The sequence below is a fragment of the Falco rusticolus genome, chromosome 10 (genome assembly GCF_015220075.1).
Source record: "Falco rusticolus isolate bFalRus1 chromosome 10, bFalRus1.pri, whole genome shotgun sequence".
NCBI lineage: Eukaryota > Metazoa > Chordata > Aves > Falconiformes > Falconidae > Falco > Falco rusticolus.
In genome coordinates, this window is record NC_051196.1 from 20927624 (window position 1) to 20948234 (window position 20611).

The 20611-nt window shown below is 46.4% G+C and overlaps 2 protein-coding genes across 7 annotated transcripts; both read right to left on the minus strand.

The window, feature by feature from the left end:
• Positions 1-92: 92 nt before the first annotated feature.
• Positions 93-7074, minus strand: CCNDBP1 (cyclin D1 binding protein 1). Of its 3 annotated transcripts, none has more exons than XM_037402721.1 (11): positions 6949-7073; positions 6810-6869; positions 6063-6142; positions 5335-5416; positions 4769-4865; positions 3522-3595; positions 3138-3214; positions 2399-2652; positions 1946-2006; positions 880-926; positions 97-501 (listed from the first exon to the last, which is right to left on the minus strand). In XM_037402721.1, exons 1-11 carry the CDS (start codon positions 7013-7015, stop codon positions 393-395), a joined length of 1008 nt encoding a protein of 335 aa, XP_037258618.1. In that variant the 5' UTR covers positions 7016-7073; the 3' UTR covers positions 97-392. The 3 variants fall into 3 exon arrangements, with proteins under 3 accessions (XP_037258617.1, XP_037258618.1, XP_037258619.1); XM_037402722.1 differs by lacking the exon at positions 97-501 and adding an exon at positions 1651-1768 and having other exon boundaries at positions 6949-7074; XM_037402720.1 differs by lacking the exon at positions 880-926 and having other exon boundaries at positions 93-501; positions 6949-7074.
• A 121-nt stretch (positions 7075-7195) lies between these two features.
• ZNFX1 (zinc finger NFX1-type containing 1) lies at positions 7196-20492 on the minus strand. 4 transcript variants are annotated; one of them, XM_037402701.1, is made up of 14 exons: positions 20303-20472; positions 19101-19574; positions 17415-19025; positions 16492-16623; positions 16091-16239; positions 15735-15878; positions 15182-15299; positions 14735-14982; positions 14478-14617; positions 14013-14167; positions 13196-13341; positions 12732-12842; positions 11927-12022; positions 7196-9718 (listed from the first exon to the last, which is right to left on the minus strand). In XM_037402701.1, the coding sequence occupies exons 1-14, from the start codon at positions 20355-20357 to the stop codon at positions 7283-7285; spliced, it is 6015 nt and encodes a 2004-aa protein (XP_037258598.1). In that variant the 5' UTR covers positions 20358-20472; the 3' UTR covers positions 7196-7282. The 4 variants fall into 4 exon arrangements, with proteins under 4 accessions (XP_037258598.1, XP_037258599.1, XP_037258600.1 ...); XM_037402702.1 differs by having other exon boundaries at positions 17415-19012; positions 19088-19574; XM_037402703.1 differs by having other exon boundaries at positions 17415-19574; positions 20303-20492.
• Positions 20493-20611: the final 119 nt, after the last annotated feature.

Here is a 20611-nt window from a genome sequence, read left to right on the forward strand (position 1 = left end):
TATTCTTTAAAGCTTCATCAGGCTGCTTGCAAAAGAAGCAAGGCCCTTTCCTTCCCTACATATCCATTGCCACCTGAAAACAGATAAAACCATTCATGCAAATCTAGCAATATTTTATTGTTCTTTGAACCCCGTAGTAGTTGTAATGTGTGAACCATGGGGCCCATTCACAGCATTAAGATGCAGCACTGCACCATCCCAGCAATCCAAGCAAAATGACACCTTTTGCAATGGCAAAGGGAAACTTCCTGGGAAACTTTCACCAAGTAGCAGTAAAGTTCTCTCCTAAAAATACTGTTCTCATCATTCTCTCAGTAGCTGGAGAACAGCGAGATTCACTGGAAAAGCATATACCAGAGCCAGCCGCAGCAACACATGTAGACATGGAAGAGCTAAAGTTGACCCTGTGTGAAGTTCTTGATTTTGTTCATGTTGTGATCTACTGCACCAGTCAGAAACTGCACCCAGCCTTCCTCTGATGGTGGACATACATGGCTTGTCCTGCAAGAGTGGAGGGAATTTATTAGGAAAGCCTCCTAGGGTTCTGGATGCATAGATATAAGACAACACATGGGTATTGTGAAGTACTGAACTACCATTAAAACAGGACTGCTACAGCCCCAGAGTGCTTTGAGCAAGGCAGAACTCACATACATGTCTCTAGTCCCAAACCTTAACACGTGTTTGTCTTCAGTGGGAATCACTTTCATCCCTACCATCCTTTTCTTATTCCCATCCATTTGTGACTGGATAACATCTTACTGATTCCAAAATGCCAGCATTTACTCTCCAGAAATGAGTCATCTTTGACAGAAGGCAGAAAGATATCAACCTGCATAGCAGGGAACACACACTAATAAAACTGTAACTCATACTCACTTTGTAATCTCTAAGACTTTCTTTAATACAGAGGCCAACTTAGCAGCCTAGAAAGAAACAAAAGGGAAATAAAGTAAACCAAGCATGGAAAAAACAGGGCTCAGCAGTACTGTAAAAAAAAGGGAAGCGCAGGAATGCCCAACACAGCCAAGAATCAGTAAAACTGCCACAGACCCTGATGCAGAAGGAAGCTATCTATCACTGCCATGCTGGCTGGGAGTGTCTCCCACCCTACTGCTGGCTGGGACAAGTGAAAATAATGGAAGGTTTGTTTTTTTAAAGCATACATGAAAATGCTTTTTCCTTTAAAAAGATAAGCCTATTAGAAATTGGTAACTGGTATTGAGGCCTGAACTTACAAGTGACTGACTGTAATGTAATTTGATATTAAGCAATACTCTCCTTTTTACCCCCCAAAATCAGCCACCAGCCAAAGGCATGAAACCGGAATTAAGAATAAAAAATCTCAGATACAAGAAGACAGGTACTTGATTTATGATGCACGGAACCCCTGGAAGTCATCTAGTACAACCTCCTGCTCAAAGCAAGGCCTACCTCAATGGTCAGTCTGATTGCTCAGAGCCTTACCCAGCCAACTTTTGAGTATTGCCAAAGACAGAGATTCCACTGTTTCTCTGAGCAGCTTATTTCAGGGCTTAACCACACTGTGAGAATTTTTAATATGTATTTTTAATTTAGATAACTTCATTTGAGCAAGTCTACATTACTCAAGGAAGAAAGTAGACATATAGTACACCAGCAGCCTTATACCTCACTTTTCTGAGGTACTGCCATTGAACACCTCTACAGATGATATTTCAGAGCCAACTCTGAACTCAAGTAGCCATGCTCTTCCCTGAAGAAGTAAAGATGAGGAATGCATTTCCACCTGAAGGAAGATAAGTGTGCAAGAACCAAAGGGAATGCTTCATCCCTAAGAACTCGTTACTGAGACAGTCACGAACACCCACCTCTCCCTGACAAGTCATATAATCACTCCAAGACTACTTCTTCCCTTCCTCTCTAGCCAAGGGAGTAGACCTACATGCAGGCTGCAGATACTTACATTGAGTCGCACAGCCAAGTGGTTCATAGGTGGATACATGCTCAGTGCCAGTTCGTCAACACTAGAACAAGAAAGAGGGGCTCAATGGAAGAAAGGTCCTGATAGCACCACTCATGGATCCTGGTCAAAGCCTACACCCACCCTAAATGTAAGTCGGGAACAGCAGTGCATGACAAGGAGACGTCGTCGGTCACACCCATAAAATGCTTCTCACTGCTTTCTCAGACATCTGTATACCACTCTCACCTTAAGAGACACAGCTGCAGCTCCACCCCTCTCCTAATGTGCACAGCTGTCAACAGCCTATGTCATAATAGTCTTCCCACCACACCTGCTTCCACCACCTGCTCACAGCTTCAATACCATAAAGGTTTTCCTAATCTGTTCTCTAGACCTCAAGAAAGACAGGGATTGCTCTGGACAAAAAGGCGGCACGGGGAGAGACCTGCTTACCTTGGACTGATGTCATTAGCAATGTCTGCAAGATCATCCAGCTGAGCAATGTGCTCTGGAGAATCAGCTTTGCCATGAGCTTTCACTACACCCAAGACCTTCTTCAGGCAAGCTTTAGAAGCCTTCATTAAACCCATGCAGGAGCTAAGCAGCTTCCGGTCAGCTTCTGACCAATATGTATCTCTGTTGCCCCGAAAGCCCAGCTCTTCATCTTCCATAATGTCACTGTAGGGGTCTTGCCCTTCCACCAGAGCCTGAGAACACAGACGCACTGAAAACCCAGAGCCTAACATCAAATCCAGCAAGACCCAGGAGAAAGGGAAAACATATTCTAGGAACCATACAAACAATTAATAGAGGAACCTCTCTCCAACCAGCATCTCAGTTGCCAGATTCTGTTAATTCTGGCAGGACTGAATTAAGAAAAACTAATCTCCCACTCCAATTCAAGAGAGCAAACAGCAAGAGCCTAGCAAATACTGCCATTCTTGCACCAACCTAAACCTTCCCACTCCCCCACTCCCCTCTGCCCCCCACAATCCAGGCCATGACTTTAACAGAAACCTTACATAATGTAAACCAGGCTTGAGTTTAAAAACTCATTAAGACCTGGGCATAATACAATAGCGTAATTCATATCAGAACAAATCTAAATCAAAGCCTGTATATAAAACAATCCTTGTGTTCCATCAACTCAACCATCACTGCAGGTTCCTCAAAGTCTTAGGGGCTTCCTTACATGTTCCATCTCCTCCAGAGCATCTTTGACCACACCTAGACATGCAGCCAGAGCTGACACAACTGCTGCCTGGTTATCTGCAAAAGCAAAAAGGATGAAAATTGTGGCACTGCACTGATTCAAATCACCTTGCAACAACATTCACCTAGGCTTGTGATCATCAGATCTTGATATTATAGAAACAAACTTTCTGCAGAACTCAGAGCTGCATTGTTGCCATGCAAAGAATCTGACCTGGCTTCCAAGCTTATACGTTTCAAAAACAGTCAGGTTTTGCAGAATGTGTGAGCCTTCATTATACCAAGTACAATGCCCCTTGCAAGGGCTGTTGATGCTCGAAGACGACACGTCCTAGTTCTGTTGTTCTGCATATACAATACTCACCTCGTGGCAGGTTGGACACTTGCTCACATGCCTCCCATACACCACCAGTTGATATAAGCTGTTCCTGAGACAAGCTGAAACAAAACAAAGCCCCCCCCAAAGCTAGACTCAACACCACTCTACTAGACTGTAGTTTTATTTTCTGCACCAAAGATGATGCACACTAGTAGAAGCTCTGCTGCAAAGATGTCACTAACCAACTTGTCACTAGTATCTCATGTCTGTGTAAAGCAAGAAGTGCTTGCTCCTACTGACTTTAATTATCTCTTGGAACAAGAAGCAAGAGCCTCTTACAAAGGCCTCTCAGGATGCTTAGGTGTACTGCTTATCTTTCAGGATCTATGCAAATCAGAAGTCTGTATTACAGCCTGCTAACCTCTGCCTAAGGGCAGTGACATTTAATCCATAAAGAGAGGAAGAGGTCCACAGCAGTCCAATAACTCCAAGGGCAAAAACTGCCAAACAGTGTAAATGCTATCCAGCATCTTCATGGGAATCCTGCTCCCAGCATCCTTCCTTGCCACAGACAGGATGAAAAATCTATTCTCCACATAGGCAAATGTACTTCACTCAGTCACTGGGACAAGAGGGTACTGTAGAGAGGCCTTGAGCATATTCCACTCCTCTCCTAGGAGTTTAGTTGGCTCAGTTGAAGAGTTTAGTACGAGATCATCTCCTTTGATGACAGGAGGTATTGTGAAAAAAGCTAGAAGCGAGGGCTAGCCTTTCCTTACCCTAGGAGATGCTTTTACCCTGGGGTTCTGCCACTGGGCCCTGTTTGTGCTACATCACAGCTGTGTAGCAGTACTGTCTGACCCCAGCCTCACACACCCTTGATTCTGACACGGATCCTGACCCCCTGATTTGACCTTCCTGCCTGGACCTCAGACCCAACATGGACATGCTGGGCAATGACAGGATGGTGTCTGATGCTGGTTACTCTCTCTGAACCTGACCCTGATCCTGACTTGCTGGCCTGTCTTTACAGCTTGACCTCATCACTATGGGCTTGTCTGATGATCCGGACTCTCAGCTGAGCCTCACTACCCTCACAAGCACTGCTCTGCTCACTCAGATACTGGGGGTCAGGGCCTTTGCTGATAAGGCCACTGTCTTTTCCTGCCTCATAACAATGCTCTGTTTCTGCCTCCCCCTGTTCCCTTACGAAGTAATCTGCAATTGCTGCTTCCTAAGAAGTGTAATTGTAACTTTTTGTTCCCTATTTTTTTTTTCTTCAAAATTCCTACCTCTCCAATGGAGCACTGAGAATTGTTTCTGTGAGTTGGATCATTCCTTCCACTACTTCAGTGGTAGCATCTCGTACCATCTTCCGAAGAGTAGTACCTGGTTAAGATTGAGAAAGAGCAAAAAAGTTGCCACAAAGTCAGCAACGACAGAAAGCAACTGCAGACAAGGAACACGTAGACTACTCCATTTGCGTGGATACACTATATTAATGAAGTTACAAGTATGTTGAAGGAAATAACATGTTTCCCAGTTCCAAAAGGACTTTGGACAAGGATTTCAATGCTTCATAAATATGAATGCTCAATCAACCACGCAACTTCCTACCTTATCACTCTCTCACAGATGGAAATCTGCAGGACTAGACAGACAAGTGGTTCACTCGCAAATGTGTTTCAAGTCTACAGAACAGCTGATAATGGGACTACCTGGTCATGACGCTACGATTACTTGCCTTCCTGCAGATGCCAGATCTCTTATTAGGCTCTAAAGTGCCATGTTTCTTTATATAGTGGTGAAAGAATGACCATGCTATATAGTTGTGACTGCCCTGCTGTCACTCTCTCACCTTGGCCCTTGGGGAGCCAGTAGTACACTGTGGCCACTGCAAGAATGGCATTTTGGACATCTTCACTCAGCTTCCGGCAATCCTGAAAATGGAGAGACAAAAGGACTAAACATGAGTTAGTGCATGGCTGTACTGCATTTAGAAAGTTTCACAAGCAATCACTTAGGTTCAGATTGCTTTGAGAAAAGGAAAGCATAGTAATGGCCATCTTGCTTGAGAAGCAAATACAGCACAAGAAGATACAGTAAGCAAGCTGTGTACATCGTAAGCTGCCTCATAATTTGGTAACAAAACATGCCCTGGTGTTGTGGACATGCATCACAGTGGAAGAAGTAGCTTAAATCATTATTCTGAACTGGAGGTCTTTCTTTTGCTCCTCCAAACACAGGTACGATAAACCTCGCTCAATTACCAGCAAAAATATTGCATACTCTTTGTTAGATTTAAGGTCTGTATTGTCCAATATCCTGTCTCTACCAGCAATCAGCTGTAGATATTAAAGAAAAGTATGTAAGAATACTTCTGTTTGGTATGTCTCCCTGTTACAGAAATTAGTTCTCTGGGAAATTCTGGAATTGGATTAATACACTCCACAGTGCATAGCCCACACCAACGTTCCTTGTTTGCGCTGAACTAAATGACTTTGGTTTAGTCCGGTGAACTAAGAGACACCTGACACTTGTCACACACACTGCAATTTCAGGGACTGGGGAGGGACTTTCACTCACCTCTGCAGAAGTCGGTGGAGGCCTTGAGAATGCTAGACTCAGCTTTGTAGCCTCCTGTGATGTTACTTTGAATGTCTGACCTAAAAGCGATTCAACGGGAGCAAAAGAATAGAAAGTAATGGGTAAAAACCAAAAGAACAGAACAGCTAGATGAGCAACATCTGCGATGCTGCTGTGCCCTACTGCTTGATTACCATTTCTTCCTCCCAAGCGATAAAAAGACATAAGGTAAATCTCACTACAGAGTAAGAAAACTTCCACAGAGCATCTGTGCCATGCATGTTGCATGTGTCTATGTCTTTTTTTCTGCTTTTTTTTTAACTTAGTGATACTTACAACCGTGTTTTGTGTCCTGGTCCACGACACCTTCACCAGGATGTGCTGTGAGGCTTTAGCAGAGGCCAAAGGCTTTGAAACCCCAGCTATGACAACTCCCCGTTACCGGCCGCTGCGTTGTCAACGCCCATGCCCCGGGCCGGAGGGCAAGTGCCAAAGCCCTGGCCGGAGCGCTACCGGGCGTTTCGCTCCCAAGTCGGAGCCCGATCAGGCACCGGCACAGCGGACACCCGCCTACAGGCCTAGCGGCTGCTCTGGCTCCTCTGGTTCGCCCCGCCGCCCCCGCCCGGCCCCCGCAGCACGGCCCCGCGCCGCCGCCCCCGCCCGGCCTCCCCAGCACGGCCCCGCGCCGCCGCCCCCGCCCGGCCCCGCAGCACGGCCCCGCGCCCCCGCCCGGCCCCCCACCCCTACCTAGGGCGTCCCAGAAGCGCGGCAGCTCGAACGCCTCGCGGCCCTCACTCGGCTCGCCCTCTGTAAAGGCAGAGAGAGGCCTCAGCCAGCGGGGAGGTGGCCCGGCCCGGCCCCGCCCCCGCCCGGCCCCGGTCCGCACCTCGGACCCGCGCTAACACGGCCCGCAGAGCGCCGCAGAGGTCCCGCAGCGGCTCCCGCACCTCCATGGCGGCTGGAGCTGCCACCGCCGCGCACCGCCCGACTGCGCGTCACATCCGCTTCCGGGTAACGGTCGGAGCGGCGCAGCCCCGCCTCCCGGCAGCAGCCCCGCCTCCCGGCAGCAGCCCCGCCTCCCGGCAGCAGCCCCGCCGCCCCACCCGCCAGAGCGCAGCGACCAGACACCCGAGGCTCAGCGATACACGTTTATTGGCCACAGCGGCGGCGGCCGGCGCGGCATACGCGGGGCAGAGGGTAAGCAAGGGGGCAGGTCCGCACTACAGCACCCGGCGGAGCTCCTCGAAGTTGAGCAGGTTGTTAGCCGCCTCGGACCAGGCCGGGTGGGTCGCACCGTCCATCTCGGAGGCGAGGCTGTTGCTGCTGTCCAGAGTGTGGTTCGTGCCCCCAATGACGGCATGGCATTCGGGGCACTTACTTCTCTCCATCGCTCCCCCGCAGTCCCCAATCACGTAGATATGCCCGTTTCTACACTTGAACCAGTGGCCACGGGGACAACCAATAGCACTGACAACCTGCACCCGCTCGGCTTCAGAGATCCCCAGCCCCGACACAGGCAGGGCAGCGCCAAGCCTCTCCAGCTCAGCCTTCACTACAGCCTCATCTTCCTCTGTGAATTTCCTTGTCCCTTCCAGTATCTTGCGTACCCTGGCAATCACTGCTGCAAGCACTGGGGTGATCATCCCGCTGGCACCTTTGCAGATGGCTAAGAGTTTCAGCAAATGGGTCAGTCTCTGGATCTCAGACTGCAGGTCAGACAGTTCCTGGCCTGTAAAACTGAGGCGCGGCTTATCCAGCCACTCCTGGACTTCATCCAGCCGCTTTCTCACCCCCTTCCTCTCACTCGCATCAATTTTGCTCATAGAATTGGTTAGTTCGGCTACACGTTCGTAGAAGTTCAGTTGGTTCTCAATTAGCCCAATACTCTTTGTGGAGAGATCAGAAGCTTTTAGTTTATCTTCTAGCACAAGGTACTTAAGGGGTAGATTCCTCCGCAGAACAGCATTCCCTGCCAGTGCAGCCTGCAGTCTTTGTCTGCTAGACTCAATTTCCTGTGCTGGGCCTTGGATTTTCTCTTTCACCTTTTCTATCTCATCTAGCCGCCTATTCACAATGGTGCCATATCTCAAATTCTTTCTGATAGGCGTCTGACAGATAGGGCATACCTTCAACTTGATGACATAATCATCATCTTCATCCATATAATGGTCAAGGCCTTGGGACTCAAAGACATGGCCACAGTCTTCAAGCTGTACAAATCGAGCATCTGGATCCTCCTCAAAGCCAAAAAAGATCTGGGTGAGTTCCTCACGGTCACAAACAAGGCACTTATTTGGGCAGGGCTCTCCACAAAATCCAATACAAGGATGACCACAGCACAGTATCTTAGGACATGGTACATTGCAGCGAGGCCTATTGCATGGTTCAGAGCAAAGATTGGTACACTGGTAGTGCTGGCACCACCACTCACATGGCTCAGCACAAGGAAAACAGCTCTCTCCACATTTCTTTTTACACCTACTGTGGATGCAATGGTTCTGACATTCCAGCTGACAGGGAGGGCATTCTGTAGTACAAGGCTGCTGACACTTGTGGGAGCAGACCAAGAAGCGCTTGCACGGGCTGCTACAAGGCTTATGGAATCTTCCTTCAAAGCACGTATGACAGGAACCTGAGCATACATGACCACAGGCCAGTGTGACAGAACACTTAGTCTTACACTCCACAAGCTGATCATGTTTCATCTCCTCAGTGATCCAGCATTTCACTTGCTGGTTGTGGCCACATTTCAGCATGACTGTAACCAGTTCAGGACACCGCTTAGTGCATTCCTGCCCACAGAATTTGTTGCACATGTGCCCACAGTTCAACATTCTCTGGCAAGGTTCTTGGCAAAGAAACTCACTGTCTGGAACAGAGCATGGCACCATCTGCAGGTGGCCACACTTAGAAATAGTTTTCTCTACTATCACCATGCATGGTCCACAGGGCTCATAACATGACCGTGGACAGCGGTGCCCGTCTGCACAAAGTACCTTTTGACAAGGCTTCAGGCACTGATACTCTTTGTGCTCTATGTCATATGGGTGGCATGCTCTTGTGCAAACATGTCCGCAACTCAACCTAAATTCACAAGGACGACTGCAGCCTCCTTCTGGGACTTTGCTGAAGTCTGCTGCTGTAGATACCAGTGTCTTGGTTTCAGGGTGGTTTTGACAGCAAAGCACCAGTGAGCGGCCAATGTGACCTTTCTCCCGAAGGGTGTGAATGATCTTGCTCCAGAGAGGAACCTTGCCAAGCATTCTCATATTTCCTATACAATACAGCCCTTTCTTAGCTCTGGATAATGCTACGCATATCCGATTAGGGATCTGTAAGAACCCAGTTCTCTCCTCTTTGTTGCTCCGCACAAGTGACAACAGAATAATATCATTCTCCTCTCCCTGGTACTTATCTACTACGTGAACCTTCACGCCAGCAAATGTCTTGGCTGGCATGAGCTTACGCAGACAGAAAAGTTGTCCAGTATAAGTAGTGAGAATGGTGATCTGAGAAGGCAGATAATCTTGAAACAACAAGTATTTGCACAGTTCCACTACAAACTGGGCTTCATGTAGGTTCTGGTGGCTTTTCCCCTCCTGAATCTCTTGCTCAGGAAAGTCATGTTCCACAAAGAAGAGATTAGATATGATGCCCTGAAACAAGAGAAAGCGATGTCAGAAACAGAATTCCAGCTGCTGTCACTGCAGCCTGTTTCCATGTGCCCAATTATTCACTGACAGGAAGACTCCCGAGGACTACAGTATGCCATACTTAGGCATTTTCTCCTTAGATTTCCATAGGATATTCATCAGATAGGAATTTAAGGTTATTAATCACATTTCAGCTTATTAGTAACATTTCAGTATCCTAATATGAAATCAGTTCCTGTGGATTATTTTACTTCCTACCTTTTCAGAGTTTTTACTGAACCTTTTCAAATATAGAAAAGAGAAGATCAAGTGCTAGTAACATCTCCCAAAAGATCGTAGTTCCATTTCGCATTTGTGGTGTGAACAATGTCTTGTTTTGATAGTGTGGGAAAAAGTAAGTTACCAATGCGCAGGGCTTAGCACTTGCCTAACACTGCCTAGCAAAAATCATGCCTTCTCTGTGACTGCAGTAAAAATATAAAGAAGGAAGGAGGATTGGTTTTCCACCAGGAAAACTAGGAACACCAGGGACTCCAGCAGTCACTTACGAGCTTCAGGGGCATAGAGTTGTCTGCTCACCTGTTCAAAAATTCCATTTGCTTTGAGTTGGTGAGGACCTTTATTTTTTGCTTATTAACTGGAATTCTTCTACCCATAAGAAATTCTTTGACTGTGTGCCAAAACCCAGAGATTGTTTTTATGAGGAAAAACCAGGTGTCCATAGTGGCATAGCGGCAACTGCTGTACAATTTAATTCAGTGACCACCTATGCTGGTTATTGTACTAGATGGGAAGATTGAATTTTGATGTCTTATGGTATCAAGTTTAGTTTAAGGCCAGATGGAGCCATCAGATTCTCCAGAATAGCTTCTCACAGGAGAAATGTAGTAAAATTTTGTGGTCTCCTAAGTTGTTGTGTATTTTGGGCAGGGTTTTTGTTGCTGGCTGGTGGAGTTTGGGGTTGGTTTTTTTTGTTTTATTTGGTTGGGTTTTGTTGGGGTTTTTTGTTTGGTTTTTGTTGGGTTTTTTTGGTTGTTTTTTTGTTTGGTTTTTTTTTAAACTAAAGCATCTTCTACAAAAATACTTGATCTAGATTTCAAGATACCAAAAGAGGACCTGCCACTTTCCCAGATAACTTATTCTAATAATTAAATCATCTTCCGTATTAATTTTCTCGTCTGGCTTCAGCATTCTGGTATAGTTTTCAGCATGCTTTCCTCATCCAGTTAAAGAGCTTTTAACTAATTAGTACTGTCTTTTCACGAAGAAAGTAGCTAAGCTACTGCAATCCCCTTTCTGTAACTACTTCCAATTCTTTCTCCCAGGGTATTCAGTCACTTGTTTCAGAGATCCAAAGTGTAGCTCTGATACTGCATAGCAGTGTAACCTTCACTTAGACTTCTGGGGCAATAGTTAAGTTGTGAGAGCTGTGAGCAAGTCTGCAGAACAGGGCTATGCAAGATAACAAAAGGTAAACTTACAGAGACATGATTTGCTAGTATAGTTCAAAGATGCAAGAAAAGCACCAATATGGAGAGATACAAAATCCTATTTAGGGTGGGGAAATAAAAGTCAGAAAATGGAGAGCGAGTGTTAAGATGGAAACATAGTAACATTAAGGAAGAAACAAAGGCTGATGCTGCTTCTGACTAATACCTGCCTGACTACAGCAAAGACTCTTCAAGTGTCTTATGGTGTGGCAAGCATATATATATATATAATGTGCTTATAACATTAAATTCCAGCTGCTTATTGTGCATGCTAGCCAATACATGATTGCCTTATACTTTTAAGCTGAATAGATCTTGTCTACAGATGTTGTGTATTAGTAAAAATGAACCCAGAGGAGAGTTCCAGTAGTCAAGTCACCTATCTTTTACACTGGAGTTTCACATATTATGCTTTAAGTCTCTCATTTAAGATTTCTTCCTAGCTTTCAATCTCCTACAGTTCTTTTGGTCCTTCTTCCATTTTTCACTGTCTTAAAGTCATCGGTATTGGTTGCATTTCCAGTGTCCACCATCACTAATGCCAGAAGAACTACAGATTACTCGCCTAATTCTATATCACACATTTTCTTGATTCAGGTATAAGTTTCAATAACTGAACTTGATCTAAGAATTCAAAATCTTTGAACACTGTATTTTACATAAACTCATTTTAGCCAGTAACAGGGGACAAAAGCAATTGCTTGGATGGCTGAAAACTCACTTTTATGTTCTCATGCTTCAGGACAGAGGGATGGTTCTCCAGCTCCTGGTATATATGAAGGCTGAGAAGTTGGGCTATTTCAGGACGCATGCGGTGCTGAAACACAAAGCAGCTTTATCAGTCTTAAGGAAGGAGCACCATATTTCCCTGTCAATATTCTGTTGTTCCACTGAACAGACCACCGCTGAATACAAGGATGACTTTCCAGTACGAGTCAAGAAGGGAGCACCTCCTGATCCCCACCCTCCCCATCACTGCCACCCCCAGCAACTACAGGAGTAGTAGTAGCGGAGTATCATCAAGAAAATAATTTGGCAAAATTGTGGTAATAAGAATGCTCATTTCAGTGCAAATCTAAGAACAGTGGTTTAGATAACAAAAGCCAGCACCTCACCCTAAACACTACATGAGCTCTTCTAGGTAGTTTTATTTCTACCTCCAGCAGTCCTGTATTAACTTCTCCAGGCACCAGGATAGATGATTATAGCAGTTTAGTGGGAAGCAGCCTGAGGCTACTTGTGCTGTCAGTCTCCAGAGTGCTGGAAGTTTCAGATGCCACAATAAGCCAGGTTCATTGCACTAAAACATGTGGGAACCACAGTGCTGCAGACATCACTGAATAACTGAAAAATGCACTGGAACACTGTTTGTGGCAGTTTGACAGCTCTTACCATTCTTCTCAGGAGTTAAGTAGTGGATTATTTTCTTTTAGGCTTCTCAGAGTAGAAATACAAACTTAAGTGTACTACAAACAACACAACCTAAATGCAAATACAATGGAGGTTTTTTTAGAGCTCTTCCTCACTTGGTATTTCAGACGGACAAAGGGGAAATCAACTTTCACCAGCCGTTCAAAGAGAGAGACTTCCAGATTGAAGTTCTTGGCCAGGTCATACACATTTGCACTAGGCCGCAGCTGAAAGAGAAGGGATAGGAGGTCCATGTTTTAGTACTTTTCCTATGTATTAGTAAGACTTTTCACACATCTCTCTTTCTGTCACTGGTCCCCCCTAGAAAAACCAAAGACTGGATTCTTAAAGAAGTGCTAAATATCTAAGTTTGATACAGTCACAACTGAAATGGATGTAAGCACATGTATCCATTAAACTAAAAGACAAGTCCCACAGGAGCTCTACTGTAAAATTACAGGCAACGGGACCTGTGGTATCTGTGGAAGCTGGGGACCAGTAAACCTTTCACATATGGCATTTAGTTGAAAGGTTCTAGTTCATTTGAACAACACTTAGAGGCATTAGTCATGGATGTTACCTGCTGGTGATCTCCAATGAGGATGAGGTGCTGGCAAGCTTTAGTCAGAGTAGTAATGGTGTGAGCCTCAAGCACCTCTGCTGCCTCTTCTACAATGACAATTCGCGGCTCTACTTTTTGCAGGATCTGACGGTATTTGGCAGCACCTGAATAAGGAGAGAAAATAAACCTTAGCAGAATATAATTACGTGCAGGCAGTATGACAAGAGTTTTCAGGGAGGGGAGTAGGCTGTGTCCCCAGACAGACTGGGTTTCTTCCCAACATTCCCTATTTCAAGACTCAGCTTTTTGAACTTTAAAACAGCACCAATACCAAGGGTGGCTTCTACATGAAGAGTTATTAGGGAAGACAGGTGGAGATTAGTCCTACTAATTAGCCTTGGCCCTTTCCAGATTCTCTCTTCAGACATAAGATACCCACCCAATGCATTCATCAACACACAAACTTAAAACTGTCTCTCAAAGGGTCACGTTACAATGACCTTTACGCTATCATCACCAGAAGGCAATGTGGGGATAGCAGTGCAGATATTAGCTGTGCTTCACTTAGGCACAAGAAGTGGAGCATTTCTATTCGAAGTATGCTACTCAAGATGGAAGGAGTGCAAGAGCACAAGGAAACTGCTCATGTGGTTAACTGACAACTCACACAACAGCCACATTTGCAAAGTGAATCGGAGATTAAGGCGGCTGCAGATTAATGCAGAATCTGACCCAGGCTGTCAAGGACCACATGATACTAATCTTTTGGCAACAAGGTCATTTAACTATTACTGCATGCAGTGCAATACTGGTTTGCTTCCCAACTGCTGTGCACCTGTAGTTGTCATCCCCACAACTTGGGCCTCCTTGAGAATGCAGAGATCTTCCTGCAGCCTCAGTTCGGCCAGCCTTTCTGCTGCTGCTTGGTACTGCTGTTCATGCTGCAGAATCCTCCGTCGAATAAATCCCTGATAGGTCTGCAGCCAAAGCCTGAGAAGAAAGTGCCATTATCACACACAGCAAGGGGAACAGGATAGTGATCCAGAAGTTTTGAGTGAATTCAGTTCAAAACCTCCTCTTTGTCTTTTGGGCAAGAGATTATTAGCATCTGTACTTAGTCCCAAACACACGCAGTGGAGATAACAGCACTGCCCGTGCAATACAAGGAAAGTAAGAACAAGCATGTTCAAATAGGGAGCTGAACAGATATGGACAGAAACACTGTGACTTGACAGCTTTGCAAACTGGAACAGCCCTAAGAAACATTTGCCTGACAGACTCTGCAAAATAGCTTCGTCACCTGTAAAGCCTCCAGCGGGAGCTCAGGTCAAGTTGCCACACATCCTGAACAGCCTTGGCCTCTGACTCTGTCATTGCACTCAGTTTACGGAGCTCAACCTTCATCTTCTGTTTCATTTTCTTCCTCTGGGCAGCAGTTATCTGCAGAAAAAAAGCTCCTCAATAAGCAGTTACAGCAAAGACTCTTCTGTATTAGCATCCCTATGTTATTCTTTACACAGTCAAGCAGAGCCAGAGCATGCTAGTGAATGCAATTACCTCCCACTGCACAGTCTGCTGTTGCGGTTGGGCTGTTCCTTCTTCCTGGTCCTCCAGCTTCATAGCCAACAGCACACTGGCTAGTTCATGAACAGCTCTGTGCTCTTCCTCCTTCCTTCCCTGAGGCTTTGCTGCCTCTTCATCCTCAATCACTCTGTCAGCTTGAATCAGGTCAGCCTCCTCTGGAATCTCTAAAAGCTCCTCTTCTGCTTCACCTTCCCGCTCCTCCCCTCTCTCCTGCTGACCACCTGTGAGAGTCACATGCAGTAAGCCACAGCCACTCTAGCAGAATCACAGTGCAGCAGTCAGATCACTATGTGGAAATCAAGGTTCATCTTCCAGCATCTATTAAGTAGCAGTCCTTCTTTTCTGGCACATTTGCACTGCTTAGGAAAACACATCTGTAGAGGGTGGGGGGTGGGTGTCTGTTTGGTTTATGTTTTTTACCTGGATTCTCAGCCCCTATATTCTCTGCAGCATTCTGGGTGAAGACAGTTAGACCAAGGCCCAGCCACTCCAGAATCATTGAGTGTTGTGAAGCACTGTAGTAAAATTCCTCATCATCCTAATACAAGGAAAGTCAAATCAGCCAGGCCTATTGCACTTGAGTCTTCAGATGACACCAAAGCAGCACCTTGCAGCAGAAGGCAAGTCCCCTAAAAGGCCTCCAGAGCTAGAAAGTTTGAGCAGCCTCAGATCTTCATAAAGAACATCTCTCCTCCTCTTCAGTTTAAGAAGCTTTAATTTGGGCACTTGTATTTTTATGCTGATAAAGATCACTTTTAATCTCTGCAGTTTAAAGCAAAATTTAAAGCCCCTGCCTGTCCCACCAGGTCTAGATAACTGTTACTTGGCACAGCTTGCTATTTACTCCCTCACTTTCCTAGTAGCCAAATGGTGCTAAAAAGAAGCATGCTTGGGGAACCTCAGACTAATCGGCAGAAAGGGTAGTAAGCATACACTGGGACTGCTTGACTCAGATGAAAGGGACCTCTCTTACCAAACCATTCATCAGACTCTTCCAGTGGTGGGGCGCAATGCATGCTTCCAAGTGGCGCTCATGCAGAACTCCGTATGTTGTGCACTCTAAGTGTTTTGCTCCTTCATGGAGCTCCTGCTCAGCCTGTTTCATCTCACTTGTTATCTGCCCATAACAAAGAGAAGGAAGGCATCATCATACTCAGAGAAACAAAGTTCAGAAACAGCAGAATCTGATAAAGTGAACATGGACAGAAGAATTAGGAGGCTAACTTCAGTGTAAGACAAGGTAAAACAACAAATGTGGAGGCAGTTTAGTTAGTTCCTCCAATGCACAGGCAACCCATTCCCATCACCTCCACTGAAGTCTGCACGTACATTCACATAGGCTCTGCGGAGATGCATTGGCAAGTTGTATCGGAATTCACACTTCTTCCTCAGCTCCCTCAAGGTGAATTGCTTCAGGATCTCACTGCTGCTTCTGCCCCCAACACGCACTATCCCATGTTTTTGGAACGTGTATATTCCTGGGAATTAAAGAAATATTAGTACTGAAGAGGTAAGCTCTTTTTTCTGCAGTAGGACAAGGAATAGGGAGAACACCCTTTGCAAATGCTACAATGGATTGGTCTGAATAAAGTTTTCTTACTATGTATCAATGGGGCTAGAGTCACTAGAAAAAGGCAAAAGGGCAGGTCATCATGACAGAAAAAGGGTAGAGTAAGAGTTACACTATAATTTCTACCCAACCCTTCATATACTTGTACAGGTACTCTTACCTTCTAAGAACTGATCCAGTGCATGGTTAGTGTAGCAAACTATAAGGATGGGAGACTTCTGAACAGTGCTTTGCCACACATGCTTATTAGTCAAGAGAACCTGAACAATCTTCAAACCCACGTAAGTCTTCCCTGCAAAACAAGCTCAGAATCAGAAAAGGGTAATCCACCCTCTACAGAGTGCTGGAAAACACAGGAATTATCACAAACAGATACAAGACTTCCTTCTAGCCTGCAAATCTGGTCTGTGCCAAAAGAAGTTGAGCCCAGAGGTAACTAGTTTGCAAAATGGAAATGGAGTAGCAAGACAGCATCTTCCTGTCCTGTAGCTGAACAAGGCCATGCTCTGCAAGATTGTTATCTTTTGGTTAATACCTCGGACCCGGAGCCAGAGTTTCCTCTGCCACTGTGTCTCTCAGCCCACTCTGATATTGGCTTCATACATGACATTTGGCCGCACATGGAACATCCACATACTAGTGGAATACAAGCAATGGTGCTTGTTAAGTTCAGGTACCATTTAAAAAAAATCACAGTTAACCTTGTAATGCTTTATTCACACAGAGGATCATGGCTGAATACTCCCCATGTTCTAACATGCTGTGAAGACAAATAGGACTGCTGCACAGCAAGCATGTTATCAAAGATGGTTGAAAATTTTTTCACACCAATACACGAGCAGAGCCAACTTTGCAGTTCGTGTCTACCTGCAACTAGGTTGGCAATGCATAAGATCAGATACAGATATTTGAGGCTACTTCAACCTTCTCCACAGCTCACCTAGCTGGGCTACTCAAGCATCAATTAGGCATGGGACTAAAGCTCTGGAGACAGTATATCTGGCTTTCTCTGAAGTTAATCTCCCTTAATGGGGCAATCAAGGAGAACTTAAATGACAGAGACTTAAAGCAAATATTTCTCACCAGTCCCAGGAGGTCCTTGGATAATAGCCAGCTCCTTGGTGAGTGCAAGATTCAATGCCTTCATCTGAGACTCGTCTAATCTCAAGGTTTCCATTGAAAGCCACTGCTTGGGATCTAGAACAGGGACACTTTGCATTCTCAAACCATCAGGGTGCGTCTCCTCATCTGACGGGGGATCTTCCACCAAGGGTGCAAAGTTGTAGGCAGTATCCTTTGTCAGGTATGCTGGTGGCTTCACCTGTGCATCACACTCCACGATGTATTTCTGGAATGGGATATCTTCTTCCTGGATTTCCTGTAACCCTTCTAACACATGCCGATAGGCCTCAAAGTAGGCAGTTGTCTCTACCATGAGGAAGGAGTCTGAGGGCTGAACCTCTGCCAGTAGTGCCTGACTCTGTGCATTAAAACATAGCTGCACAATCCCGTGGGCAAGATCTGCAGTATTACGATTAGAAACAGTGGCAAAGAGGCATGTTTCAAAGTGATCTTTGGACATGCAGATCAGGGATCCATATAGCAACCGTTTGGAATTCTGCCATCGTACAAACTTCAGTGGTTTTATGTCAAACTGGACCTTGTAAACAATACCAGTTGGGGAACAGAGAGGGGTAATAATCCGTGTGTCAAAGTAGATCCTGATATCATCAAATTTTTTCTTTCTCAAACCTTTGTCCTCAAAGCTCTGCAAAAGCTCCAGGATACCTTCCCTTAAAGGCCTCACAAAGTCTTCTCTCAAAAGCCGGAAATGGGTGTCAAGATAAATGCTGGTGCTCTCATATCTTCCAGAAACAATATTGGGACGTAGAAACGGTTTCTCATCATGGTGTACCTCATTATATGTTGGAAAAATGGTCATTGTATGATAGGTTTCCTCTTGACCATCAGTGTGGGGCTGCATAAGGGTACAGTTATCAGCCCTCAGTGTGCCTTCACGTCTCTTCTCCTGCAAATGCTGCACGAGCATCTGGACTTTATTTAGATTCTTCTCTGTTTCTTCTGTGATGTCCACACCAGAAGCCCTCAGGGCATTTATGGATGCTGGCAAGACTGTCAAGAGAATGGAAATTTTCTGCACAGAGCTGGCTGGGAAAATACTGATCAGGTCCTGAAGAAGCGAAATTATGTTGCTAATATGCACAGGGTACTGATGGCGTACAGCAGGGACTGCTTCTGTTATCATGTCAGACACATACTGTGGCAGACAGATCTTGAGAAAGTTGGACTCCTTCACTGCTCCAAGAAGCTGTTGGACACTTTGTCTATCCATTCGGGAACTGCATGCTTTTCGAAGCACCTGGCAAACAAGCTGAAGGAAATCGGGTTTCATAGCAGTTTGGGAAAGAAGTTCTTTCAAACCCGAACTGGAAGCAAGTGTGATGACAACTTCTGAAGGGTCTTTCTGGAGGAGATTTTCTAGGAATTTATAGCCAATCCTTTTGACTTGTTGAGGCTGCTCACCGAGTTGGGCACCGCCTGGTGTAGGGTTCTGGTAGAAATGAGGATTCTCCCACAGTTGCATCCTCCTTCCCCTACCTTCATTTTCTTGCCCATTCCTCAGCCCTGCAGCTCCTTCCTGGGCTTGTCCACCTTGATACCTCCTTCCCCTACCTTCATTTTCTTGCTCATTCCAGGGTCCCCTGGCCCTCTCATGCATTTGTCCACCTTGATACCTCCTTCCCCTACCTTCATTTTCTTGCTCATTCCAGGGTCCCCTGGCCCTCTCATGCATTTGTCCACCTTGATACCCCCTTCCCCTACCTTCATTTTCTTGCTCATTCCAGGGTCCTCTGGCCCTTTCATGCGTTTGTCCACCTGGATACCTCTTTCCTCTACCCTCATTTTCTTGCTCATTCCAGGGTCCTCTGGCCCTCTCGTGTACTTGTCCACCTTGATTCCTCATTCTTCTTCCCTTATACTCCTGTTCATTCCAGTGTCCTGTGGCTCCACTGTTGGCCTGTCCACCTTGGTGTCTTGGTCTATTGCTTGACTGAGGAACCCTCCAAATCCAGTTACCAAATCTCTCCTCTCTTTGCCCAGGTAGAAGAGTATAATTACTGGCTTGGGGGCTTTCCCCTAACTGAGCTGCCTGGCCCGACACATTATTTGTTCTGTTGCTGCCTCTTCGTATAAAGCCAGTATCCCAATGATCTGCACGGCCTTAAGGAGGGAAAAAAAAAAAAAAAAAGACACTCAATAATAAGTCAATCACATTAACCTGCCTCCCAACACAAATACATGATCATTTTGGCCTGATAGGCAGCATATTTTGGACATTTGGCATCAAATTAGTAAACTGCCATTATATTTGTACACAGACTTTCAGTTGGTGTTTCCTTTGTAGCATTGTTTCTAACTGCTAAAAATAGTGCCATGCCTAGAGTTCGCTTCAGCTGTTAAGCCATGAAGATGCCAAAAATTGAAGCCCTTTTCCACAGAACTTAAGGCAGAACTAAGAAAGACCAAAGATGAAGTTTCCTGCACAGGACAGGATTTCCTTAGAAGTTAGCAGTCATCGAAAGAATGACGCAGGCAGCAGCAGCTGACTGTGACTGTGTGCAACACAGCTGAAACACGGACATCCTGGACAGAGTCCAGCCTCTCGGAGTAGCAGGGAGCACAGAGCAGAGTGCCGTTGTCGTGCTCTCAACAGAATGCTTAGGGAAGCACTGAACACTAGCAGAAACACCACAGAGCTTGCTGCCAGGGCATCATCCCCCCACAGCCCCATCCAGCCTCCAGGGGCGAATACGGAAACGCTGGAATTTAGTTTTGAGAGAGAATTTCACCATATGCAGGCAGGGAGGGAGTGGGTTTCCTCCGCACCAGCCCCAGTCCCAACCTCAGCCCCCAGCCCTTGTGCCCTGCACGCACCACGGGTCCCTCACCTCTGCCTCTGGCTCGGGGCTGCCGGGGCCACGGCTCCTGCCCGGCGCCCTCCATCGCTTGCTCCCGTGACTCCTCGGCGGGCCGCCGGCCCCACCGCCGGCCCCAGGCACGGACTCGGCCCCGGCCGTTCCGTTCCTGCCGCGCCCGGGCCCCGCCCCGCCCGGTTTCACTTTCCAGTTCCCCGCAAGGCCCGCCCCGCCAGCCCTCCCCCGGCTGCACCCGCCCTCCCTGCCGGGCGGCGGCGCCCCCCGCTCTCCCCTGGCCCCAACGAGTGACAGCGACCCCTGCCCTCCGCCGGCCCCGGTACC

What these genes read in the sequence shown, in the direction of transcription:
- ZNFX1 (XM_037402703.1), bottom strand. Translation starts at nt 20,357, where the DNA reads ATGGAGGGCGCCGGGCAGGAGCCGTGGCCCCGGCAGCCCCGAGCCAGA. An exon ending in TGTGGGGATGACAACTACAG is followed by an intron (nt 13,342 to 14,012) that starts GTGCACAGCAGT and finishes CTCCTTATTCAG; the next exon opens with GTGCTGCCAAATACCGTCAG. An exon ending in TCATTGGAGATCACCAGCAG is followed by an intron (nt 12,843 to 13,195) that starts GTAACATCCATG and finishes CTTCTCTTTCAG; the next exon opens with CTGCGGCCTAGTGCAAATGT.
- CCNDBP1 (XM_037402720.1), bottom strand. Translation starts at nt 7,015, where the DNA reads ATGGAGGTGCGGGAGCCGCTGCGGGACCTCTGCGGCGCTCTGCGGGCC. An exon ending in GCGCTTCTGGGACGCCCTAG is followed by an intron (nt 6,143 to 6,809) that starts GTAGGGGTGGGG and finishes AATCGCTTTTAG; the next exon opens with GTCAGACATTCAAAGTAACA. An exon ending in CTGGCTCCCCAAGGGCCAAG is followed by an intron (nt 4,866 to 5,334) that starts GTGAGAGAGTGA and finishes AATCTTAACCAG; the next exon opens with GTACTACTCTTCGGAAGATG.